We start from the raw sequence: 19926 nt of genomic DNA on the forward strand, positions 1-19926 counted from the left end.
ATAATTATTTTCAAGAAGACATTTTTCTTTTTGTGTCTGTTATGTTAATGACCTGGAACTAGATGCTTTCTTATTATTTTAGCATGCTCAAATGAGAAAGGATAGCAACCATAGTGATAAAACCAAGAAAATATAACTAAATGTAATGGTGAAATGAATCAGGTAATTTCTTTTGACTGCTTTCCAGGTCTTTGTAGTTGAGAAAGCAATATAATACTATTTTGCAACAGGTATATTCCTATTTGCCAGCTTTGGGGAAGACTGGTGTGCCAGGGACTGGAAAGATGCAGATAGCAAAGAAAATAGGACAGCGGCCTTGCCTTGAATCTCAGAGAGCCTTATTAATGCTGAATGGTGCGAAACAGAAACAAGTTGAAGGGCTGCCAGAGTTACAGTAAGTTATGCTTATGGATCACCTTTTTTTTCTTTTTTTTTTTTTAAGTATAGCCCCTTTTTGGACACATTCTTTAAACTTTATACTTACCTCTAATGTTGTGTGAATTATACTGCAGAGCAGAAAACTGAGTTTGAGATGTATAAAATAATACATATGATCAACATTATTGCTTTAATTCAAGGTACATGTTTTCTCTGTGTTAAGATCAAGTGCTTTCCAAAAAAATACAACTGTTTCTCAAATTCTTTCACACTCGTTTTGCCTATGTTTAAAATTACTATTTGTATATAATAAAGATTGGATTTCAGAATCCATAGGCATGTAAGATACTCTGAATTGTTACAATAGCTTCCCCCACATGCAAAACCTTTTCTAAAAGTATGCTGTAAAAAATTCAGAAAACCTTAAAATGTTTTTAGGAAGAATCAGATCAGAATATGAAAATAAGAATGGGGAGCAGGAGCCTGCATTTGGATCTTAGCATTTTGCTTTTTTCTCTTTGCCAAATGTAGTTTACTTGGGCTCTTCCTCTATGTGACATTCCATATTCATAAACTTTTCAGTGGGCAGTTGGGGGTACAAAGTTAATAAAAATGAATGCATAAAAATTTGTTTCTGCACATTTGGAATAAATATAAAAAAACAAGCAATAAAGATTTGAATGAATGGGGGTTTAAATGAACAGGAGGCTAGATTTTAAAAAGTACTCACTATGTAATGTACACTGCCATGCCTTCGTGAAAAACAAGCTTTCATTTTTTTCTTACTTTATTTTCAGAGAGCTGAACCTTGCTAAATGTTCCTCATCGTTAAAAAGATTGAAAAAGAAGTCAGAAGGAGAATTATCATGTTCCAAGGAGAATTGCCCCTCTTTAGTTACAAAGATGAATTTTCACAAGACTAATCTAAAAGGTATTCCAAGTAACTAAGTTAATTTATGCTAGGAACTTCTTGATTGTAGTTGATATTTGCAAGTTTTACACACTGGCCCCGATGAATCCTTGAACTTGACTAGGTCCAGAAAATACCTTCTTAGATAGCATATTATTATTTTTTTTTGAACTGTCATGTGTGCAGAGAAAGTGATTGTTTAATATTCAGTATAATAGAATATTTCCTCCCCATTCTTTCTCCCCCTCCTCTTCAGATATTAGCTCATATTGAGCTCATTCCAGACTTGCCCGCCTTACTTTTCTATTCCACCTCAACCTGTGCAGCTTGGGATTAGAGTCTTTTGATTTGAAAGTATAATTCAGTCTTCATCTCTTTCAGTCCTAGACATTTTGTGAACAAAGAATGAGGAGTAGGCTATGTTACATAGCTGTGTTAAGCATATGGACTCTTTTCTCCCAGGCATTGAGCCCAGACTATGAAATGTGTTTGGCTTTTGGTTCTAACTATACTGGAACCTAAGTACCTAAAGGATGGAGTAACAAGAATAGTGCAGTAATAATTCACTTCAGCACCTCTTTTACTTAGTGACCTCTTAACTCACAAATATGTTAACCTTCCACAAGTCTATACCTGACCAAAGGAAATTGCTGAGTCTCTTGCTAATGAGCTGTATTGTGCTTTTAATACAAAAATTATCATTAGGACACCAATGTAAACAGTAAGAGTAAAGCTCTTATAATCTCTCAACATGATAAAAGTTCATAATTGCATTTGATGAATTCAAAATAGCTGCCCATTTAGCTCAAAATGTGAAAAATGTATTAAAGTAGAACTCTGGTATTAACTACACAAACAATGTCCTTTTTCTTTGTTTATTGTGTCAGAAAGTAAAATGAATATGAATGACTTTAGTCTGAATAGCAGAGGGAACTGGGAGGGAGGAAGAGAACTGAGAAATAGTGGAGAAAAAACTTCAAAAGCTTTTCCTTGCATGTAAAAGAAATGTTTTGGTAGAAGTTACAGAGATAATCTATAAAATTGAACACTGTAAAAATGTGCTACGTAGTATTATAGCAAGAAAGGGTTTGATTCAGTATTTCATTTGTTTTCTAAGCAATTGCTTATTAAAAGTTTTTTTAATTCCCTTTACATCAAATTATCACTTACATCTTATTAATCTTGGTTACAACAGAGATGGATATAGACCCTTTTAGCCAGCAGGCACTAATTGCATCCCTCCTAGAAAAAACTTTACCATTTCATTTGTCACTCTTATTCAGCTTTAAATGGTACTAGAGTTTTTTGTTTTTTTTTTTCCGTGTGTGTGTGTGTGTGTGTGTGTGTGTGTGTGTGTGTGTGTTTATATTAAGATTCCCCCATTTCTCCTTCTCTGTGCTGCTGTAGCCAAGCCAGACAGCCTATTGAGAAGCAGCAAACCATCTGTTAATGGATTTGAAGTTCTGAATTATACTTGAGTGTGTAGAGGCACTCGTGCTTAGCCAGAAACATTCATTTGAATTAAGCTATAAATGCTGTATAAAAAAGAGCCATACATTTAACGTAGGTTCATGAATAAATTTAAGAGAGGGCAATTGCACTCTAAACTTTTATTGCTGCAAAACCCAGTATTTTTGGTGTTCTCTGATCATTTGGGGCTTTTATAGCGGGATTGAAGCTTTAAACCTTGAACTAGGGGGAGACAATGCCTGTATTAAACCTTTTGCAGTAGAATTTCATTGCTGAGTTGCTGATAGAACAGAAGCTCTATGGATTGGTGGGTATCCCTCCCCCCCCCTTTTTTTAATGTGAGAGATGTTTAAACCAGTCAAAAGGAAAACTCAATAAATAATTTTCTGGCATGGGGCCAGATCTTCTAGTTCATGCCCTTTGATTATTTTCTTTAGTTGATATCTTGTCTTCTCTGGAATAATCTATTAATTTTTTATGGCAGGAGAAACAGCCCTCCATAGAGCTTGCATAAATAACCAAGTGGAGAAATTGATTCTTCTTCTCTCTTTGCCAGGAATAGACATCAATGTTAAAGGTAAGTTCTGTATTTTTGTAGTCTGATCCAGTGTCTTAATGTTTGTGGTATTAAATAGTATTATGTCAACATTAAGAAAAATCATTTAAGTATATTTACCTAACATATCTTCAAAATACTACCAGTCGCAAAACCAAGAAATTCATCATATATTAATTTATAACTAATAGCGCAGCAACATTTTTTCTCCATATTTTGATAGATCTCAAAATCATTATATTTAAATTGTTTTAATTTATTTTTCTTACAGTTTGAAATAGGACTACACCTCAGGCATTTTTATCAAAACATGATATTTCTATATGAAGGAAGCACCTAAAAGTCACACTGATAAAGGAAGCAGATTATCAGTACTTTACTACCAAAAGACCTACTTTTGCTGTTTTAAAACTTGCCTTGATTTCTAATTTAGACAATGCTGGCTGGACGCCTTTGCATGAAGCCTGTAACTATGGCAACACAGTGTGTGTCCAGGAAATTTTGCAACGTTGTCCAGAGGTAGATCTGCTCACTCAAGTGGACGGGGTGACTCCTTTGCATGATGCACTGTCAAACGGACATGTGGAAATTGGCAAGCTGCTACTACAGCATGGGGGTGAGTGCATTTATGCTAAACGGGTTTTGATAAATTATCCAGTTTTTTAGTGAATTCCCTCAGAGGTAGATAGCATGTTATGTTTAAGGTCTGCAAGGAAAAATCCCTTTATTTCATATTAATGAAAAAGATAAAAAGTCTCCGAGAACAAAAGCACCTTTTATTTAATAGGAATACCTTTTCATAATATGTAAATATTTATTTATTTTTATTAATTATAAAGCCTGTTTAGTTTTGTGTATGAGAGTGTATTTTGAATTGAGTGTGTTTTAAATATTAATTCTTTTACTTAAAGTGTGTGATGTCGTTGTGAACCAGCCATTTCTGAAAGCTTATTAATAAATGAATTTAAGTGTTCCATTGTGGTTACTAAGGTTTTCCATTCTTGTTTCATTTCTTGTGTATAACTGTTAACTCGATTAATCTTTTTTTTTATGAGTCATTTCTTTACAGACTACAAAAAGAAATATCCTAGAATATCTTTTCTTCATTCACATTTTGCAGTTAATTAAGTTACAGTGGGAAGATTTTTTTCGAATGGTGGTAACTTGTGCAGGGGTTTTGTGAGGGAGATAACTTGAGCTTAATATTTATCTGCTGATTTTTCTGATTTTTGATCTCTGCATTTCAGAAAGCACCCCCACTCCCCTCTTCAGTAACATTCTTCTTACATGTGAACTGAATAATAGAAATTTTATGTTAAATTTTGCTGATAACTAATTTGTGTTTTAAAAGAGAAACAAAGGAAAAGTGATGACTAGTTTATAATGCAGAAATAAAAATTTGTGTAAATTTCCTGTTACTTTTATTTGTGCTGATTTTAACTGGAAATGTAAAATTATTTTCTCCTATAGTTAAAGCTATTTCATTCTGAATGAAAATAAAATGCATATTTTCTTTAGATCTTCCGCCCTCCCCCCCCCCCATGTATATACATATGTGAAAGGTCTTATAGCTTGGTAGCTTAAGCATTTTGGTTATTTATAATCTTCTCCTGCCCCCTAAAGGCCTTAGTGTGTCTGTTTTACTGACACCATTTCATAATCAATATATTTTTCAGTTCTTCCACTTTTTTTAGTATTATATGTTTACTAAACTATAATGTTCTGTCTCCTCTAAGTGTTTTATTTTTCTACTCAGTCATGTATGTGACATTCGAAGCCAATATTTGGCCTTGCTTCAGATGATCTAAGCAGTATAAGAGCCATTACTGTATTAAGTCCAACTCTGTAGAAAGAGAATGGGATTATACTGACCAAAGTGAATTTTTCCAGGGCTCTTGTTGAAGAATAGTACATGTATGAGTTCATTGTCATAAGAGAAGAAACCTACTTGTAGTTGAATTTACTGAGGTCCTTTGGCAATTGTACAGATTAAGCTTTGCCTTAGTTGGATTCTGAGTTTGGACCTACCAAATGGTTTAACACCATCATTAAAGTAACTACATCATCTCTTCTCTGTGTGTTATTCAGTCTTGAAAGAAGTAATTTCAGAAGTTTATTTATGTCTCTAAAACCTTTGTTTACTTTTGGTATCTTGTCCATAATTGGGTTTTTTTTTTTTTTTAATAAGAGGAGTTACTTGGTGCACTTTCTTCATTATATTATGAAAAGAGTCCTAATTATGATTTAGAATTTTATTTTTTCCATAAAATTAAATTATATATTATCAGTGGTTGATCTTTTATATTAAACACATTTTATAAACTAGGCTGTTACATATGTTTCATCAGATTCGTGATTAGGAATTTTTGCAGCTATACTGTGTTCTCTGACAGTATGCTCTTATGTTGTATGTAGGATCTTCTGATTATGTCTTCTAGTACTAAAACCTTATATCTCTTATAACATTTTTACGGCAGAGTGCATAAATAACGACAGGACTTGACAGACAGAGGGGTACAAAGTACTCAGTGCTATGTGACCAAATACTGAGTCATTGTTGTTTTACCCCTCCCATATTATCCTTTACTACCTAGGGGATAAACTCTTCAATGTTTGCTAAGTAGATATATAGGTTTAGCCAGGACAGAAAGATGAAATCTGACTTTTGACTCAGAGCAGTTAACATTTAATTTTTTGTAAATCAGTTACGTATACTAAAAATTGAACATAAGCAAAGGTAAATGAAAAGTGTGATCTATGTCTGTGCATGGTTTTATAGTCTACTCTGTTGCAGTCACCTGTTAGCAGTGGAAGGAGGTAGTACTTCTTTCTCCTTGGTGAAATTATAAGATCCCTTTAAGACTGTTACACAGATTGAAGAAGAACATATTTTGTAAATATCTTCTGGGAACACTGAAATTCTTACTTCAACCTGACAATTTATAAAGTTTTATATGCTTTTTTAAATTTGTAATTATGTATTTTTTTATTGAACTAAGGCATGTGTTTTTAGGCGTTGACTAGAATTCTGGGTTTTTTTAATGTACCTTTATTAGGAAGTCAATATGTATGGCCAGTTAATTTTGTCAACATGAATTATTACGAAATGCCGTAAACGGAGACCTGGATACTTTGGGGAAATAGAGAAAACAACTGTTAAGCTGCCAAAATAAAAATGTTTTGATGTTGTGCATTTGCTTTTTCACAGGCCCAGTGCTTTTACAGCAGAGGAACTCTAAGGGAGAATTGCCCTTGGATTATGTGGTATCATCTCAAATCAAGGAAGAACTATTTGCTATTACAAAAATAGAAGATACAGTGGAGAACTTTCATGCCCAAGCAGAGAAACATTTTTACCACCAGCAACTTGAATTTGGCTCATTTTTACTTAGTAGGATGTTGCTAAATTTTTGTTCAATTTTTGATTTATCTTCAGAGTTTCTCTTAGCTTTCAAAGGGTTAACTCATCTAAATGAGCTGCTTGTGGCTTGTAAGAATTATAAAGAAACTACCAGTGCTCATACTGACTGGTTACTGGATCTTTATGCCAGAAATATAAAGACATTGCAGACGCTCCCAAATATTCTCAAGGAACTGCCTGAGAATTTAAAAGGGTGTCCTGGAGTGCACACTGAGGCCTTATTGGTGACATTGGAAATGATGTGCCGTTCAGTCACAGAGTTTTCATGATGATGCCAAAAAATATGAGTCAACTTTCTAAACATGCTTAGCTTGCTTTGTCATTTCGTATGGACTTCATAGCTTATTAACAAATATTAATTTGATTTATTTATTGACAGAATTTGCAGTTTTGCTAAATTTCAAAAGCACTTAAAGAACTTCTGCAAACCTATAATGTAGGCTTCTTTTTTCCATGTTGTAGAATTTGACTCAAAAGTAAAGAGTTTCATTTGGTATATACCGCTTTCATTAATCTTTATTATTTCCTGATCTGAAAGTGATATTTATTTATATTGTACATGTAAAACATTTTAATTTAAATATTTTTTGAAATCAGAATGTTCTGTCCTCTCTTCCAGGGATTTAAGGACTTAGAATCATGGCAAGGATATCCATGCAAATGTGCACCTATAAGCATGTAGCTCCCTGTTTATTCTCCATAGGCTGTTGGACTAAAATATTCAGTTTTGTGTGTTTGTAAAATAAACATTTCTAAAATTTACAATAATAATATTTTCTTGGGTTTTAAATGCAGTGAATGTGCCAAGTTTGACAGTTTGATCCCTTGATCTACTTTAATAGTTCATGTACAAAGTTTATTTCTACTCCATGTAACCACTGTTCTGTAAGTGACAACATACGTTGCATAGTAAGTTTTGCCAAATATTAAGATTATAAGTGGCAACTCAGTAATAGATTTGAGATTATCTAAAATCTTAATGTGTAGTATGAATTTACATTTCAATTTGCAGTTTTTTCCTAACAGCAATTTATAGTAAAACTAAAAGAAAGGGTGTGGATAATAACCACTTTTGAAATTGGAGTTACTTTCCTAGTGGGAATAAGTTACATTGTGGTACAGCTGGAAAAGAAACATTAAAACTTCCATTTAGCTTTTATGTAACTAAAGTGATGATCTCAAGGAATTAATCTGCTAAAGAAGCACACTTTAGTTTTATCTTAGAAATAGATCTTTTAACGAGATACAAATTCTGAGTGTTTTATTACTGGGTTTATAATCTAAACTGAAAACTGCTACATTAGTATATCAGCTCAATAAAAATCAGGGTTTTTTTTTTTTTTACTTATATTTTTAAATCAGTAATTTTTTACACATACTTTAAGAAATATTAGTTGTTTCTAGTTAGCCTTCAAATGTCAAAACCTAAAAGTCTCGTTAATATATACTGAATCTGCCAGTGTCAGAGAAACCATGACATAGCAGAGACTATCTAAGGAATATTAAAATGCTCAGAAAGATTTAGTAAAGTGTTTCCCAACATGATGAATAAGAACATTTTCATTCCGAAGAATAGCCACTTTACTTCATTTGTGAAGGCATCTGGAATAAGGTTTACTTGGTCAACTAATATAAGCCTAAAAAACATATTTTGACATCTAACAGGCATACTTATATCTAATTTCTTATTAACTAAATTATAAGGCAGGTTTGTTTCGAAGCTATTGCTTTCCTACTTGTCAAATGAAAGTAACACCAGGTATTATCTGTGTCATGATAGAATTCTTAGCCTATCACCTTGTATGGCACTTAATAAATGTTGCTTCTTTTCTAATTCTTACCTCCTCTTTTTAGTTATAACAAATTATTTAAGCTAGATAGTAATTGGTCAAGTTGGTAATAATTCTAAATTAATAAAATAACCAACATCATGAGTTAGGGTTTTGCACTGCTAAGAAAAGTAGTTTTTTAAATTAAATGTTCTTAAGAAATATTCATCTAGTTGCAATTAGAATTAATGTTTCATAACTGTTCTTTCTGCCAACTTCTACAACTCATGATATGAAGTATTAACACTAAAAAAATGCCATTGAGGTCTCTACCTATTTTAATAAGGTGTCATTGTAGTTTTGCACTTATTCAGAAGTACCACTTGGCAAACAGATTACTGTTTTCTATGTCCTAGTTAACAATACCAGTATATGTACATGAATTTAAACAAATGTATATGAAATTTAAACTTTCAATGAGAAACTTTTTTTCTAATATTATTGCTTAAACTTTATTTTAGAAAATATAATAATTGCTTCAGATTGATCTTAGAGGTAGAGGAAATAGAAATATTAATAAATAAAATTCATAGGCTTTTCCAGTCCTGGCTTTTAGGTGTAAATGGCTCAGAGTTCCAGCAACTGAAGGCAAGGCTGAGTTATGCTATTCTTTCTTGTACTTTGCTAGATTTCATATCTGTAATTCAATAGACTTGTATTAAAAAAAAAAAAGCCTATCAAGGCCTTTATTACAAATGTAAATAAAGGCTGGAATAAGATTTCTGAGCTTTTAAGATGCAGCTTTCCCCATATGTAATCTGTAGAAATATTTGGAATATAAAAGATTTTAGAATGTTTACTGGCAGCTCCTTAGGAAGGGTCTTTTCAAAGTTAGAGTTTTCTAGCTTGTTATTAATTTCCCAATGCAGAAAAAAGTAGTCCATTTATATTACACTTTCTGTCATTTCCTTAATTCCAAGATGACCAGGAAAACATTCATCCTTGTATAAATCAAATGCGAAATCAATATTTTTATTGTTTCTTGAACACCTACTATGTTCTAGGTGGTATTGCTTAACGGGCTGACTACAATAAAAGTTCATAAAAGTCTAGGAAGGTAAATTAGATTGAAATATTGTTACTTTTATTGCCCTCTGTGTAGGCTGTTGAAAAAAATTTCAGTTTTGTGTATTTTACAGTAATAATTGGTTTTCTATTTTAGTTTTTAAATGTGAATATCACACAGATCTAATAGTTTAATCCTTCGATCACTATGATTTTAGCAATTATGTTTTAGAGAGTAGAATGTGGGGTGTGCTTTTGCAGTCTTCGCGAACTAAGACGCATTCCCAGGTAAATACAAATGCATTAATGCTAGGATACTTTATCTAAATGCCAGGAAACATTTGCCATTTTTGTCTATGCTGTTACAGAAAGTTAGATGAATACCTTCACATGAAAACACTATTGCTGGAATGTGCAATCCATATGCCTTTACACACCTTTCAGTTAAGTTATGAACTCGATGAGAGCCTGTCACTGTTGCTCCTGAAGCAGTAGGAAGGGGTCATCTTTGAGTGACATGAGGCACTCTTTCCCGCAGGCATTTATCACGTAGCTTCCACGCCAGTCGCACCTCCTGCTGACGTGGAGCTCGCAAAGTTCTGAATGATAATTGTTTTTATAACAAATGTGGATTGAGTTAGAAAGGTCAGCGATGGCATTATTGGAATTAGGCTGTGCCTGGTGTTGTCAAAACTGCAGACATCAGTTCCACGGAAACATGGAATAGTTAACTCTTGTAAATCAAATTATGTTATCAAAAAATTCACCTTGTAGATTGAAATGAATTGTGGTAGGAGGATATACTCTGACAATTATTTACAGAATTAGAAATTATTGGACTAAATCAATGAGAAGAGACTGTGGTATTTATTGTTTTTGCTTGGTTCCAAAGCATATATCTTTCAAGGTATTGCAAATTTTATAAAAAGAAGACCTTTTCAGATGAAACAAAAGATAATTTTAACATCATTGATCACTAGATTTTTTTTAACGCTTTTCCTCTTAAGTAAATGCTTGTCTTCAAATAGTGCTTTCCAGTTTATGAAAGCCTCAAGCAACAAAGACACAAACATGAATTTATGTGAATTGTTAGAGGGTCAAATAGATTAAATTACTTGAAAAAGAGGCTTCTTAACATTTTCCAATCACAAATCCAAATGACTCACTTTTAGGGGAGTCTGCTATTTGGGAGTACTTTGTGTTATAAGCAAAATGATAACATATATTTAATATACCAATTTTCCCTGTATCTTACATATTTGAATTCATTACTGTAGGCCTTTTTATAAGTGTAGATATGGAGTTTTTGTTATGAATACACTTAAACTATATGTTTAAAAAACACTAAATTATAACTCTTAGTACTAGATGGAAGTAATTTTTTTTATAATACTATCTTTGTACTGTTGAATATACATTTATTTTTTTCTTTCTAAAAACAAATATAGTGAACTTCTCTGGGTTTTTAAACTCCTTGCTGAATTAAGATCCAATAGTATTAAATCAGCAAAGTAACCAGCAGTTACCAGTTGTTAAAAAAACAATACTTCTAATAAAACAAGTATATAATATTGTTTATATATGTAATTTATAATATGTAATATTGCCCTTGACATAGACCAAAAAATAAAAGTTCCTTATTCAAGCATTTACAATTAGCCATCTCCAATTAGAATTAAAACAAACATTTCCACCAATTTTTTGTTTTATTGCCCCCAAGTCATTTTAGAATAGTAAACCCAGATTTGGTAAATATAATCTCCCTCTCAAAAAGTATCTGAATTGGAGCAAATGAACATTTATGCATAATGGGTGTTAAATATTAATAGAGAATGGCTAACTACTCTTTGGAACATAGGATTTAGTTCTACTGAAGAAAGGAAGGTTTTTAAAAAATCTGCTTGGCAATTCCAGCAGATAAATTGCACTGAACAGAAAATATGGAATCCAGCTTTGAATTTACACCTATTACGCTATCATTCATCTTAATAGTAGATGAACTACAATTTCCAATGATTTTCCATTTTTCTGTCCTCAAAATGAAATAGTCATGTTGAAAAAAATCATTAATCTTAAAGTGGTGACAGATAAAAAGAACTTAGTTTGTTGTCAGTACTTCTCAACTTAAAGGTTAGGTCAGCAATGGTTTATGTCATGACACTGATAAATTTTTCTAATGACCAGAATGGTCTGATTTATGATAGTTTTTTGTTTTTGTTTTAACGAATATGTATCTTTGGTATCTGACTTCATCCCAAAGATGCATTTCTGTTTTGCATTGTTTCTTTTTTTTACTACATAGAGATGAAATTACAGAGCAATAAGTAATACTCAGTAAAATTAAAATATGCATTTTAAGTAAAATACTAGTTTTTCAAACATAGGAAGTATTTGACTTTTCCCAGTGGGTTCCTCTGTGCTTCAAAGACCCTGCTGGATGTGTTTTAGCCTGTCTTTGCAGACACCAAAAAGCAGGGAGAACACTCAGATTCAATGAAGGCTACATTTGTCTATTATTTGAAGGGAAGTTACTACTGTGTTACTGAGAATTTTTTTTCTTATATCATCACAGACCTGGAAAAAAATTCACTTTTTACTATTGATTGTATTATTTACAACACTAATGCAGATACAGGTAGCCAGCTCTTCACTGAGAGAATTCTGAGTGAAAGTGTCTTGCCACTGTTCTCCAGAGCATATTACTTTGCACCTCTTCTGTGAAGGCCAAGAAAATGGTTTCTTGTAAGGTACTGTTTTAAGTAGGACAATTCAAAATAGAATATTTTAACAATGATTTTATATAAACTCATTGGATACCAATAATGTAATTACAGTGCACTGGGGAATATCACATTAATGTGTTTTGGTGGGGAGATTTCTCACCTGCTTGTCAGGGGTGTTGTCACAGTCATGGGAGATCATGGGTTATCAAGTACTTCTGTGTTCTCTGCATTAACATCATAATGCCACAAGAATGGTATGTACCTGCTATCCCACCCCACAAGAGTTATTGTGCCTGACTCTTGGTTATCAAGTGCCAGGTGTTTTGTGATGATCACCGCCCCCCCCAAAAAAGGTTTTCTGTATTATAACTGAAAATGCATTTTTTTTAATCCTACAGGGAAATTTTTAATGTTCAACTTCAAACAAATAAAACGGACCACCACATTGATCTATTTTAAAACTAGTTTTTCAAACATAGGAAGTATTTGACTTTTCCCAGTGGGTTCCTCTGTGCTTCAAAGACCCTGCTGGAAGTTTGCTAGTTCTCTGTGTTAACAGAATCTGCTGTGTAAGAGTTCCAGATCAAAGGTAAGGGGTAAGAATACCATCATGTAAGATTGGGTCAGAACTTGGGTTAGTTACCTCCCGTGTTACACAACAAAGTCAACAAAAACACAAATGTTATCCCTCTCTGTATAATAGAAAATAGACACTTTGGTCTTGATCAATTTTTTTTAAGTTTATTAGTTCTTGACACCAATAAATTATTTTCCATGATTTCAGTATCACAGGTTACACACGGATTTGGGCTTATAATTGTCATGATCAGTGCTGTACAAAGGAGGGATGTTTTGAGGGAGTGATGTCGAGTTGAGTTGTAAGATTTCCAGTTCTCTGGATGGCTTTATTAGAAGATATGTGAACTTGGGACAAGCAATGGTTTTCCTTCCTCTCAGCTCCCTTCTGTAGTCCAGCTGCCTCTGTAATTACTGTTGACTGTTGTCCCAGGTGGGTCTCCTGTAATCAAGAGCCACCTAAGATGGTTGGGGCCAGGTGTGCACCTTTCTCTCTGCAGTTAGCATTTTCCCTAAACTTCTTACTATTTGGATTCTAGCAAAATAAAATGTTGCCTCAAGTTGCCTCATGCCATCGTGAAGCTTGTCTTTGATAGGAAGTGGGACTGAGCCTGGCCTACCATCTTGCCATAGTAGCAGCAACAAGCCAGGTCTTAGAATCCCTAACGCATTCCTCCTGAGAAGATGTGGTTTGCAGGTTCCTTCACTGACTCAGGTTGGTCGCTCCTTTTCTCTTGAAGAAACACTGAAAAATCTGCAGCAGGGGAGAATTATGTTGCATGTTTACTTTTGCTACAGACTGAAAAAACTTCGGCATAGCTACTTACCTATTTCTGTTCTTAATACAGATAAAGCTTTCAGCTTAATATAGTAATGCTATTAATTGCCTAGAGCAAAACAGCATTGCCATTACTTTTTTTTAAATGGAGTTTTATAATTGTTCAGTAACGTGGAGATACAACCGTCATATATAAAAAAAAAAAAAAAACCTGTCTACAAAAAATATAGCTTGTGCATTTGAGGGACCATTTCTTTGTTCTTAGAATATGAAGAAAGGAAGATCTCAATAAATTAAAACTCATTTGAGACCTTTGGTGTACTTGTTACACTTTTTTTTGGTTCTTAGCACAAATCCCCTTGGGAGAGTGCATACACAATCATTACCTTCCAGCAAACCTTTCATGGTGGTAGTAGCTTCTGCAGCAGGTGACCACTTTGGACATTTAATGTTTTTGGGGTTTTTTGCATAGTATTCTTACATAATGAGATATTTTGTTTGGTGTTTCTTAAATCTCAAAGATTCAGCTGATAACAGCTTCTACGATGTGACTGCCACTGTACAAATGCAGAAAACTAAGGCATAAGACCTAACATTTTCACCCCAAAAAAGAAGGTTTTGTGTTTTTTCTTTCAGTGAGTTACACCAGTCATCCCGGGGAAGAGAAGTATAACTGCAAGGAATGACACTATTGTAAGTATTCATTACATTTTTTATGTGGTTTTAATTCATACTTGACTGAACAATTAGAAAAGGCTAATTCTAGATACTCTAATCAAACAAATGAATTGGCATCTGTACACATACACCTACTCACACTTGACATTTAAAGCCCCAGAATTTAAATAAGCATTCCTTTAATAATACCCGAAGCTTTTGCAAGAAGTATAACGGTGGATCTCTTTACTTGTATTTCTGGAACATCAATGGCCTAGTGATACATTTTTTTATTTGTTTTTAATGCTGAGTACAAAACTCAGAGATATTGAGGTACATTTAACAAGCATATGAACTGAAATTAAAGCCTCTGAATAAGACTGGTTAATACAAAATTACGCCACTTACAGCATTACAGACATTTGGATATTAAGATCAAAATGGGGAAAAAAATTTCCCAGGGTCCCTGAAGAAGAGAGATTACTACTGAATTTTTTTTCTCTCTTAAATGTAGAATAAAATTCTTAAGAAATAGTTCAGAGGATCATGGGGGAAGGGAGGGAAAACTGGGAAGAAATCAGAGAGGGAGACAAACCATGAGAGACTACTCTTGACTCTGGGAAACAAACAGGGTTGCAGAAGGGGAGGTGGGTGGGGGGATGGGGTAACCGGGTGATAGGCATTAAAGAGGGCACATGATGTGATGAGCACTGGGTGTTATATGCAACTAATGAATCAATGAACACTACACCAAAAACTAATGATATACTATATGCAGGCTAATTGAATTTATAATTTAAAAAAGATTTTAAATTATAAATTCAATAAGTTTAATAAATTGGGCTACTCAGAAAAAATATATATAGAATAAAATTCTATAAAAGATACTCTCAGAAACCTATCAATTAAATTTTGTTCTTACTATAGCTCCAGATTTGATTTTAATATACTGTCATTGGTTGAATCATTGCCTGTTACAGGGCAAGTCGTATAATAGAGATATTCAATAAATGTATCACAAAGCAAAGTCATTTAAAAATATCTTTCAGTTTGGCTGGCTCATTCAGTGGAACATGAGACTCTCGATCTCAGGGTTGAGTTCGAGCCCCACTTTGGGTATGGAGATCACTTAAAATCTTTTTTTAAAAAACCGTTCAATTCAGATTATCCTAGTGTATAGTATGATTCAAATGTAATTTGGAATCCCTATAGCATCTGTCAGTTTGAATCTGTGAACAGTACCAAAATGAGCAAGTATTATGTTCTTTTTCTAAATGAATAAAAAGTTTAAAATATGCATTTCTTAGGAATTACAATTAATAGCAATATCATGTGACTGACCTTTAGGGAATTTACTACTAAAAGACACTGAAGAATATATTTAATAGTTGACACGATTACCGGATTTAGAAGCCTCACACCTATTTGGAGTGACATTTAATCTCTTAAAGATATCTTAAAATAATTACATGGAAAATCTTTCAAAACTAAAGTTAAACAGCCTTCAAAAGGCAAAACTGTACCTGTGTGAGAAGGGGAAAGAAATAGTTAAAATGTTATTAGACACAGTTTCTTCTTTTCAGCCTGTGAATATAGTACTTTTGAAAGCAATGAAGATTCCTCTGAATATCATTTCATGCCTCAAGATATTTTGTACTCTTCTATCAACTTCATTGCATGCTCACTCCTTCGAAGGTAGTGAGTTTCATGCAATAGTCAAGGTTTCAGAGAAGCCTTTATTTGTCCAGTTTCTCTAAGTGTCATTTATAAGAATATGCAAACAGTCCTCCAGCACTCCTCTCTCAACCACAAAAAAAAACAAAGGCAAAGAAAAAGAAAGGAGTACTGATTATACTTAAAAAAGATTTTTTTATTTAATGCAGTGAATGTATAGTCAACATTACCATTGAATTTAAAATCTGAAAGTTGGTAGAATGAAACAAAAATTAGGCATCTGTTAACGGTTACTCTGCACCAGGTACATCTGAAGTTGTACAATATCAGGCTTGTAGACATTTGAGTAGACACTGTCAGCACGGAACATAAATCTCACACAAGGTATAATCAAAAGGTATTTCAAACAAATTATCCCATCAATAAACTTTCTGTGGTAACATCAGCTTCATGGAGTATTATGTCTAAGCAACAAACAGTGATGGTATGCGGATAGGAGCATGTTATTATAAACACGGTGAGCTAAATAGAGCATATTGAGGTCAAAGCCTTTCTGTAGAAAGGGAATTTAATTGACATTCTCTTTCAAGCATAGTGTATAAACAGATCAAAATAGTTCTATCATAAGAAATAGTATTTAACAACGTCGCTTTAAAATAAAAATACTTTAAAAATTAGCTTTGATGAGATTAAATTTATTTTTAAAGAATCTTCCTTTAGAGTGAAATATATATTTCTGGCTTCTGGCTTTTCTATGTTTTTTCATCATAACCCACCCACCCCCTTCACCCTATCCCAGTCTATTAATATAAGTAGTGCAAAACATTTTCTACAGCATTTTTAGCCAAGCTTAATCCCCTACCCAGTCAAGGAAGTAAAACATTCTCACCAAATTATTTCTCTCTCCAGAGGTATACTCCCTTCATTTATCAGGGAGCTAGGTACAAAAACTACCATAAGTTAAGTTTTGGGAATGCAATTTTTAAGTATAGATTCTATGGAAAGTAGTGAAACATTTTTTTAAAGGCAAACTCCCCCCTCCCCATAAGCAGTTTTTTTTTGTTTGTTTTTGTTTTTTACAAAATAGGTTTCATGCATTCATATTATCAAGAATGATTAGTTTTTCTATAAATGAATATAATGAAACACTGGCATATCACTTAGCACACTAGCATTCTTTACATTAAAATTCACACTAACAAAAATCATACTATGCATTAAAGCATTTCAGTAATCTATGAGAAAGCAGATACTTTTTGTGTGTGTGATAACACTTAAGTATTAAATATTTTTAGAGGCACAGAGACACCAAAAGCATCACGGATTTAGGTTGCTAGTATTTTTGACAACTGGGTTGCTAACTTGCTAACTCGGTACAAATTAAAGTAGTGGTAGGTATAAAAATTCAGATAGGCAATCATTTATAAACCTGGCAGTATTTATGTGTAATCCTGTAGAGATTTTAAGGTTTTAGATGGAATGATAGAAGGTTTGGAAGGTTTCTTTGTAGAGTGTGGAAGATTATCTTGACAGTGAATGTACCTTCACTCATTAGCTTAAAATAAGCTGAGTCATATCTCAGTAATTTGCACAGGAATGAAATTCAGGATCTGAAGTCAGAATCTAAGTTAAATTGAAATGCATCTGTTCCATAATTCAGATTTTGGGATTCCCCCCTTCCCTTTTGAAATGTATAAAACATAGAAAATTGTAATGGATTACTTTTCAGATAAAAAAGTCACATAAAAAAAACTTTAAAAATCAAAATGACATTTATGTTTTATGTAGATTTAATCAGGGCACAGCTGAGCATTTAATGCAATATTCTGGTGCTTCCACTTGTAATTAGAGAAGTGTATATCTATCTCCCAACGTTACCATTCTTCTATTTGTTGTTCCAGTGTGTTATTATCCACAGCCAACAAGGCTTTCACACAGCAACAGCTAAACCTTTATCAAATTGAGTCTGTACAACGGAAGTATATTTTCAAAGACATGAGGTACACTTGTACACTATTTACAAATTCTCTCGATCATGATAAAAAGGCAAAATAAATAAAAAGCAGGAAGAAAGGAAATGCTGCAGAGGCTGAAGGCTTTTTCTTTTATCTTCCCAAACAGATGCTGGTCTCCTCAGTGCTGGGGGCTGGCTAGCCAAGATTGTTTTTCTTCCTTTTACATGGGCTATGAGAAGTATCTGGTTTCAGTTCTTGGTATTGCACCTGTTTAAACAGAGTTCAGAGAAAGTCTGGTCAGGTGGTCACTTTCTGGCAAAGGAAGGAAAAGCAAAGGAATGACAGACTATGCTTGGAGACAGGGGTGGGAAGAGTGCTCACCCTGGAAGGTCTATGAGATCTGCAGCTGGGATGCAGAAAACAATAGAATGATAGAGCAAGAATCATAAGGGAAATCCTGCCAGAAATTACATGAGAGCGCTGTTGTGAACTTTGGTAACAGGCTGCCTCTTCACTGTCAGTGACACATTACATTAAAAGCAAAACCATCTTTATCTTAATTTTGAAAGGGTGGATAACGGTTCTTTGCAATTTACTGTTTAATTTAGGCTTAATCTCCCTCCAGCCCACTCTCGTTGTCGGATACCAAATCGAAAACTCAACTGAAACAAAGAAAGAAAGGTATTGCTGCAACATAGTGTCAAGATTTTGATTAAAACATTTCTCATTTATTCTGAAAATAATTGATGATTAATGGGCATGAGTTAACCTCAAAGAATTTTAAAGGATTGAGATGTGCCCCAGTCTTGAAAAAGCAGTTACTCTCCACCCCTTTACCCCCACTGGTCTCCAAAATATGCATTTTTAAAACTCACTTAATTCCTGTAAATTAGGCAAAGAAGTGTTTTTCAAATGTTCACTGGCACATCTTGCTTTCAGCATCTATATTCCTGTTTCCTCCCTTCAGGTAATGGTGACTTCCTTTCACAAACCAGGTGAACCTTCCTTGGAGGAAAATTGCCCCTATGAGCCCTGGTAGGTTCTTGATGCAACCCTCTCTTGTTCTCCATTCCCCATGCTTTATAAAAGTTCTTCTTGGGTAATATCCCAAGTGGGCTAAATTCCTGAAAGGCAAAATCTGCTACAGGCCTTTTTAACTTTAAGTTCTAAAACCTTTGAAATTAAAAGGATGAAAAGTGAAAACCCAATGCCATCCTACAGTAAAGAGCAGTGATAGTGAAACCTACATACCAGTTGTACATCTGAAGGGACTCTGGAAAGGAAGTCAAGTAGTTCATTGTTATCAATTGCATATGGACTCCGAAGCTTTTTTGTAAATTTATTGATGCCTGAAAAAGTGATAGATCAAACATTATTGAAATCTCCAAAGTTAAGAATTAGAAAAATCACGTATATTTCCATATGTTGCAGTGATCTGAAGATCTAGACTAAGCTGCTCTTCAGTCTCCACTGAACGAACCAGTACACCCTGTTTTCTCCCTCCCACCCTCCCTCCCTCTCCCCCTTTCCTGTTTCTTTCTCTCCTTTCCTTTGTCCCCTTCCTCCCTCCATCCCAACCCAATGGCAGCTCTGGTTTTCTCTTTTTACTTTAGTGGCTTCCTCCCCGCAGGAAAGGCATTTTATTTGGGAAACAAAAGGCACCTGGCAAGGATGTACAATGCTGTATCTTGCTTTGCCACTCAGTGTCATATTACTTAGAAGCCTTGCTTTAGTATTTCATCTATAATGAAACTTTTCAAGGCAAAAAGTCTGATTTACTGGTTTTCCCTTTTTCAAAAGATAAACCTTACTGTTTTTTGGAGTGGGGAGGTGTTAATGTTATGCAAACTAAATGTTTAGAAGACAGCTGTCCTTGTTTTTTTTTTCTTTTAAATGACCTGAAATGTGAAAGAGTTTTACCACCAGCTTTTTAAAAAAAATAAACAGCTTTAAAGATGGTGATGCAAGAGGATCCTGAACTCTCCTCCCACATA

General features: G+C 33.7%; 2 protein-coding genes across 3 annotated transcripts in view; one reads left to right on the forward strand and one right to left on the reverse strand.

Annotated features, from left to right (window-relative positions):
* Positions 1-7502, forward strand: part of SLF1 (SMC5-SMC6 complex localization factor 1) — a 79773-nt gene extending 72271 nt beyond the window's left edge. The window contains exons 17-21 of one of the 2 annotated variants that reach the window (XM_027605654.1): positions 231-394; positions 1176-1309; positions 3243-3335; positions 3748-3930; positions 6523-7502. In XM_027605654.1, coding sequence (XP_027461455.1) covers positions 231-394; positions 1176-1309; positions 3243-3335; positions 3748-3930; positions 6523-7004 — 1056 coding nt within the window. In that variant the 3' untranslated portion in view covers positions 7005-7502. The remainder of the gene's footprint in view (positions 1-230; positions 395-1175; positions 1310-3242; positions 3336-3747; positions 3931-6522) is intronic. The other variant, XM_027605655.1, reaches the window with a different exon arrangement.
* An 8672-nt stretch (positions 7503-16174) lies between these two features.
* MCTP1 (multiple C2 and transmembrane domain containing 1) overlaps positions 16175-19926 on the reverse strand; it is a 505394-nt gene continuing 501642 nt past the window's right edge. Inside the window, 2 exon segments of the mRNA XM_027606101.2 lie at positions 16175-18199; positions 19184-19281. Of these exon segments, the coding sequence (XP_027461902.2) occupies positions 18128-18199; positions 19184-19281 (170 nt within the window). The 3' untranslated portion in view covers positions 16175-18127.

This window comes from Zalophus californianus, chromosome 5, assembly GCF_009762305.2.
Source record: "Zalophus californianus isolate mZalCal1 chromosome 5, mZalCal1.pri.v2, whole genome shotgun sequence".
Classification (NCBI taxonomy): Eukaryota; Metazoa; Chordata; class Mammalia; order Carnivora; family Otariidae; genus Zalophus; species Zalophus californianus.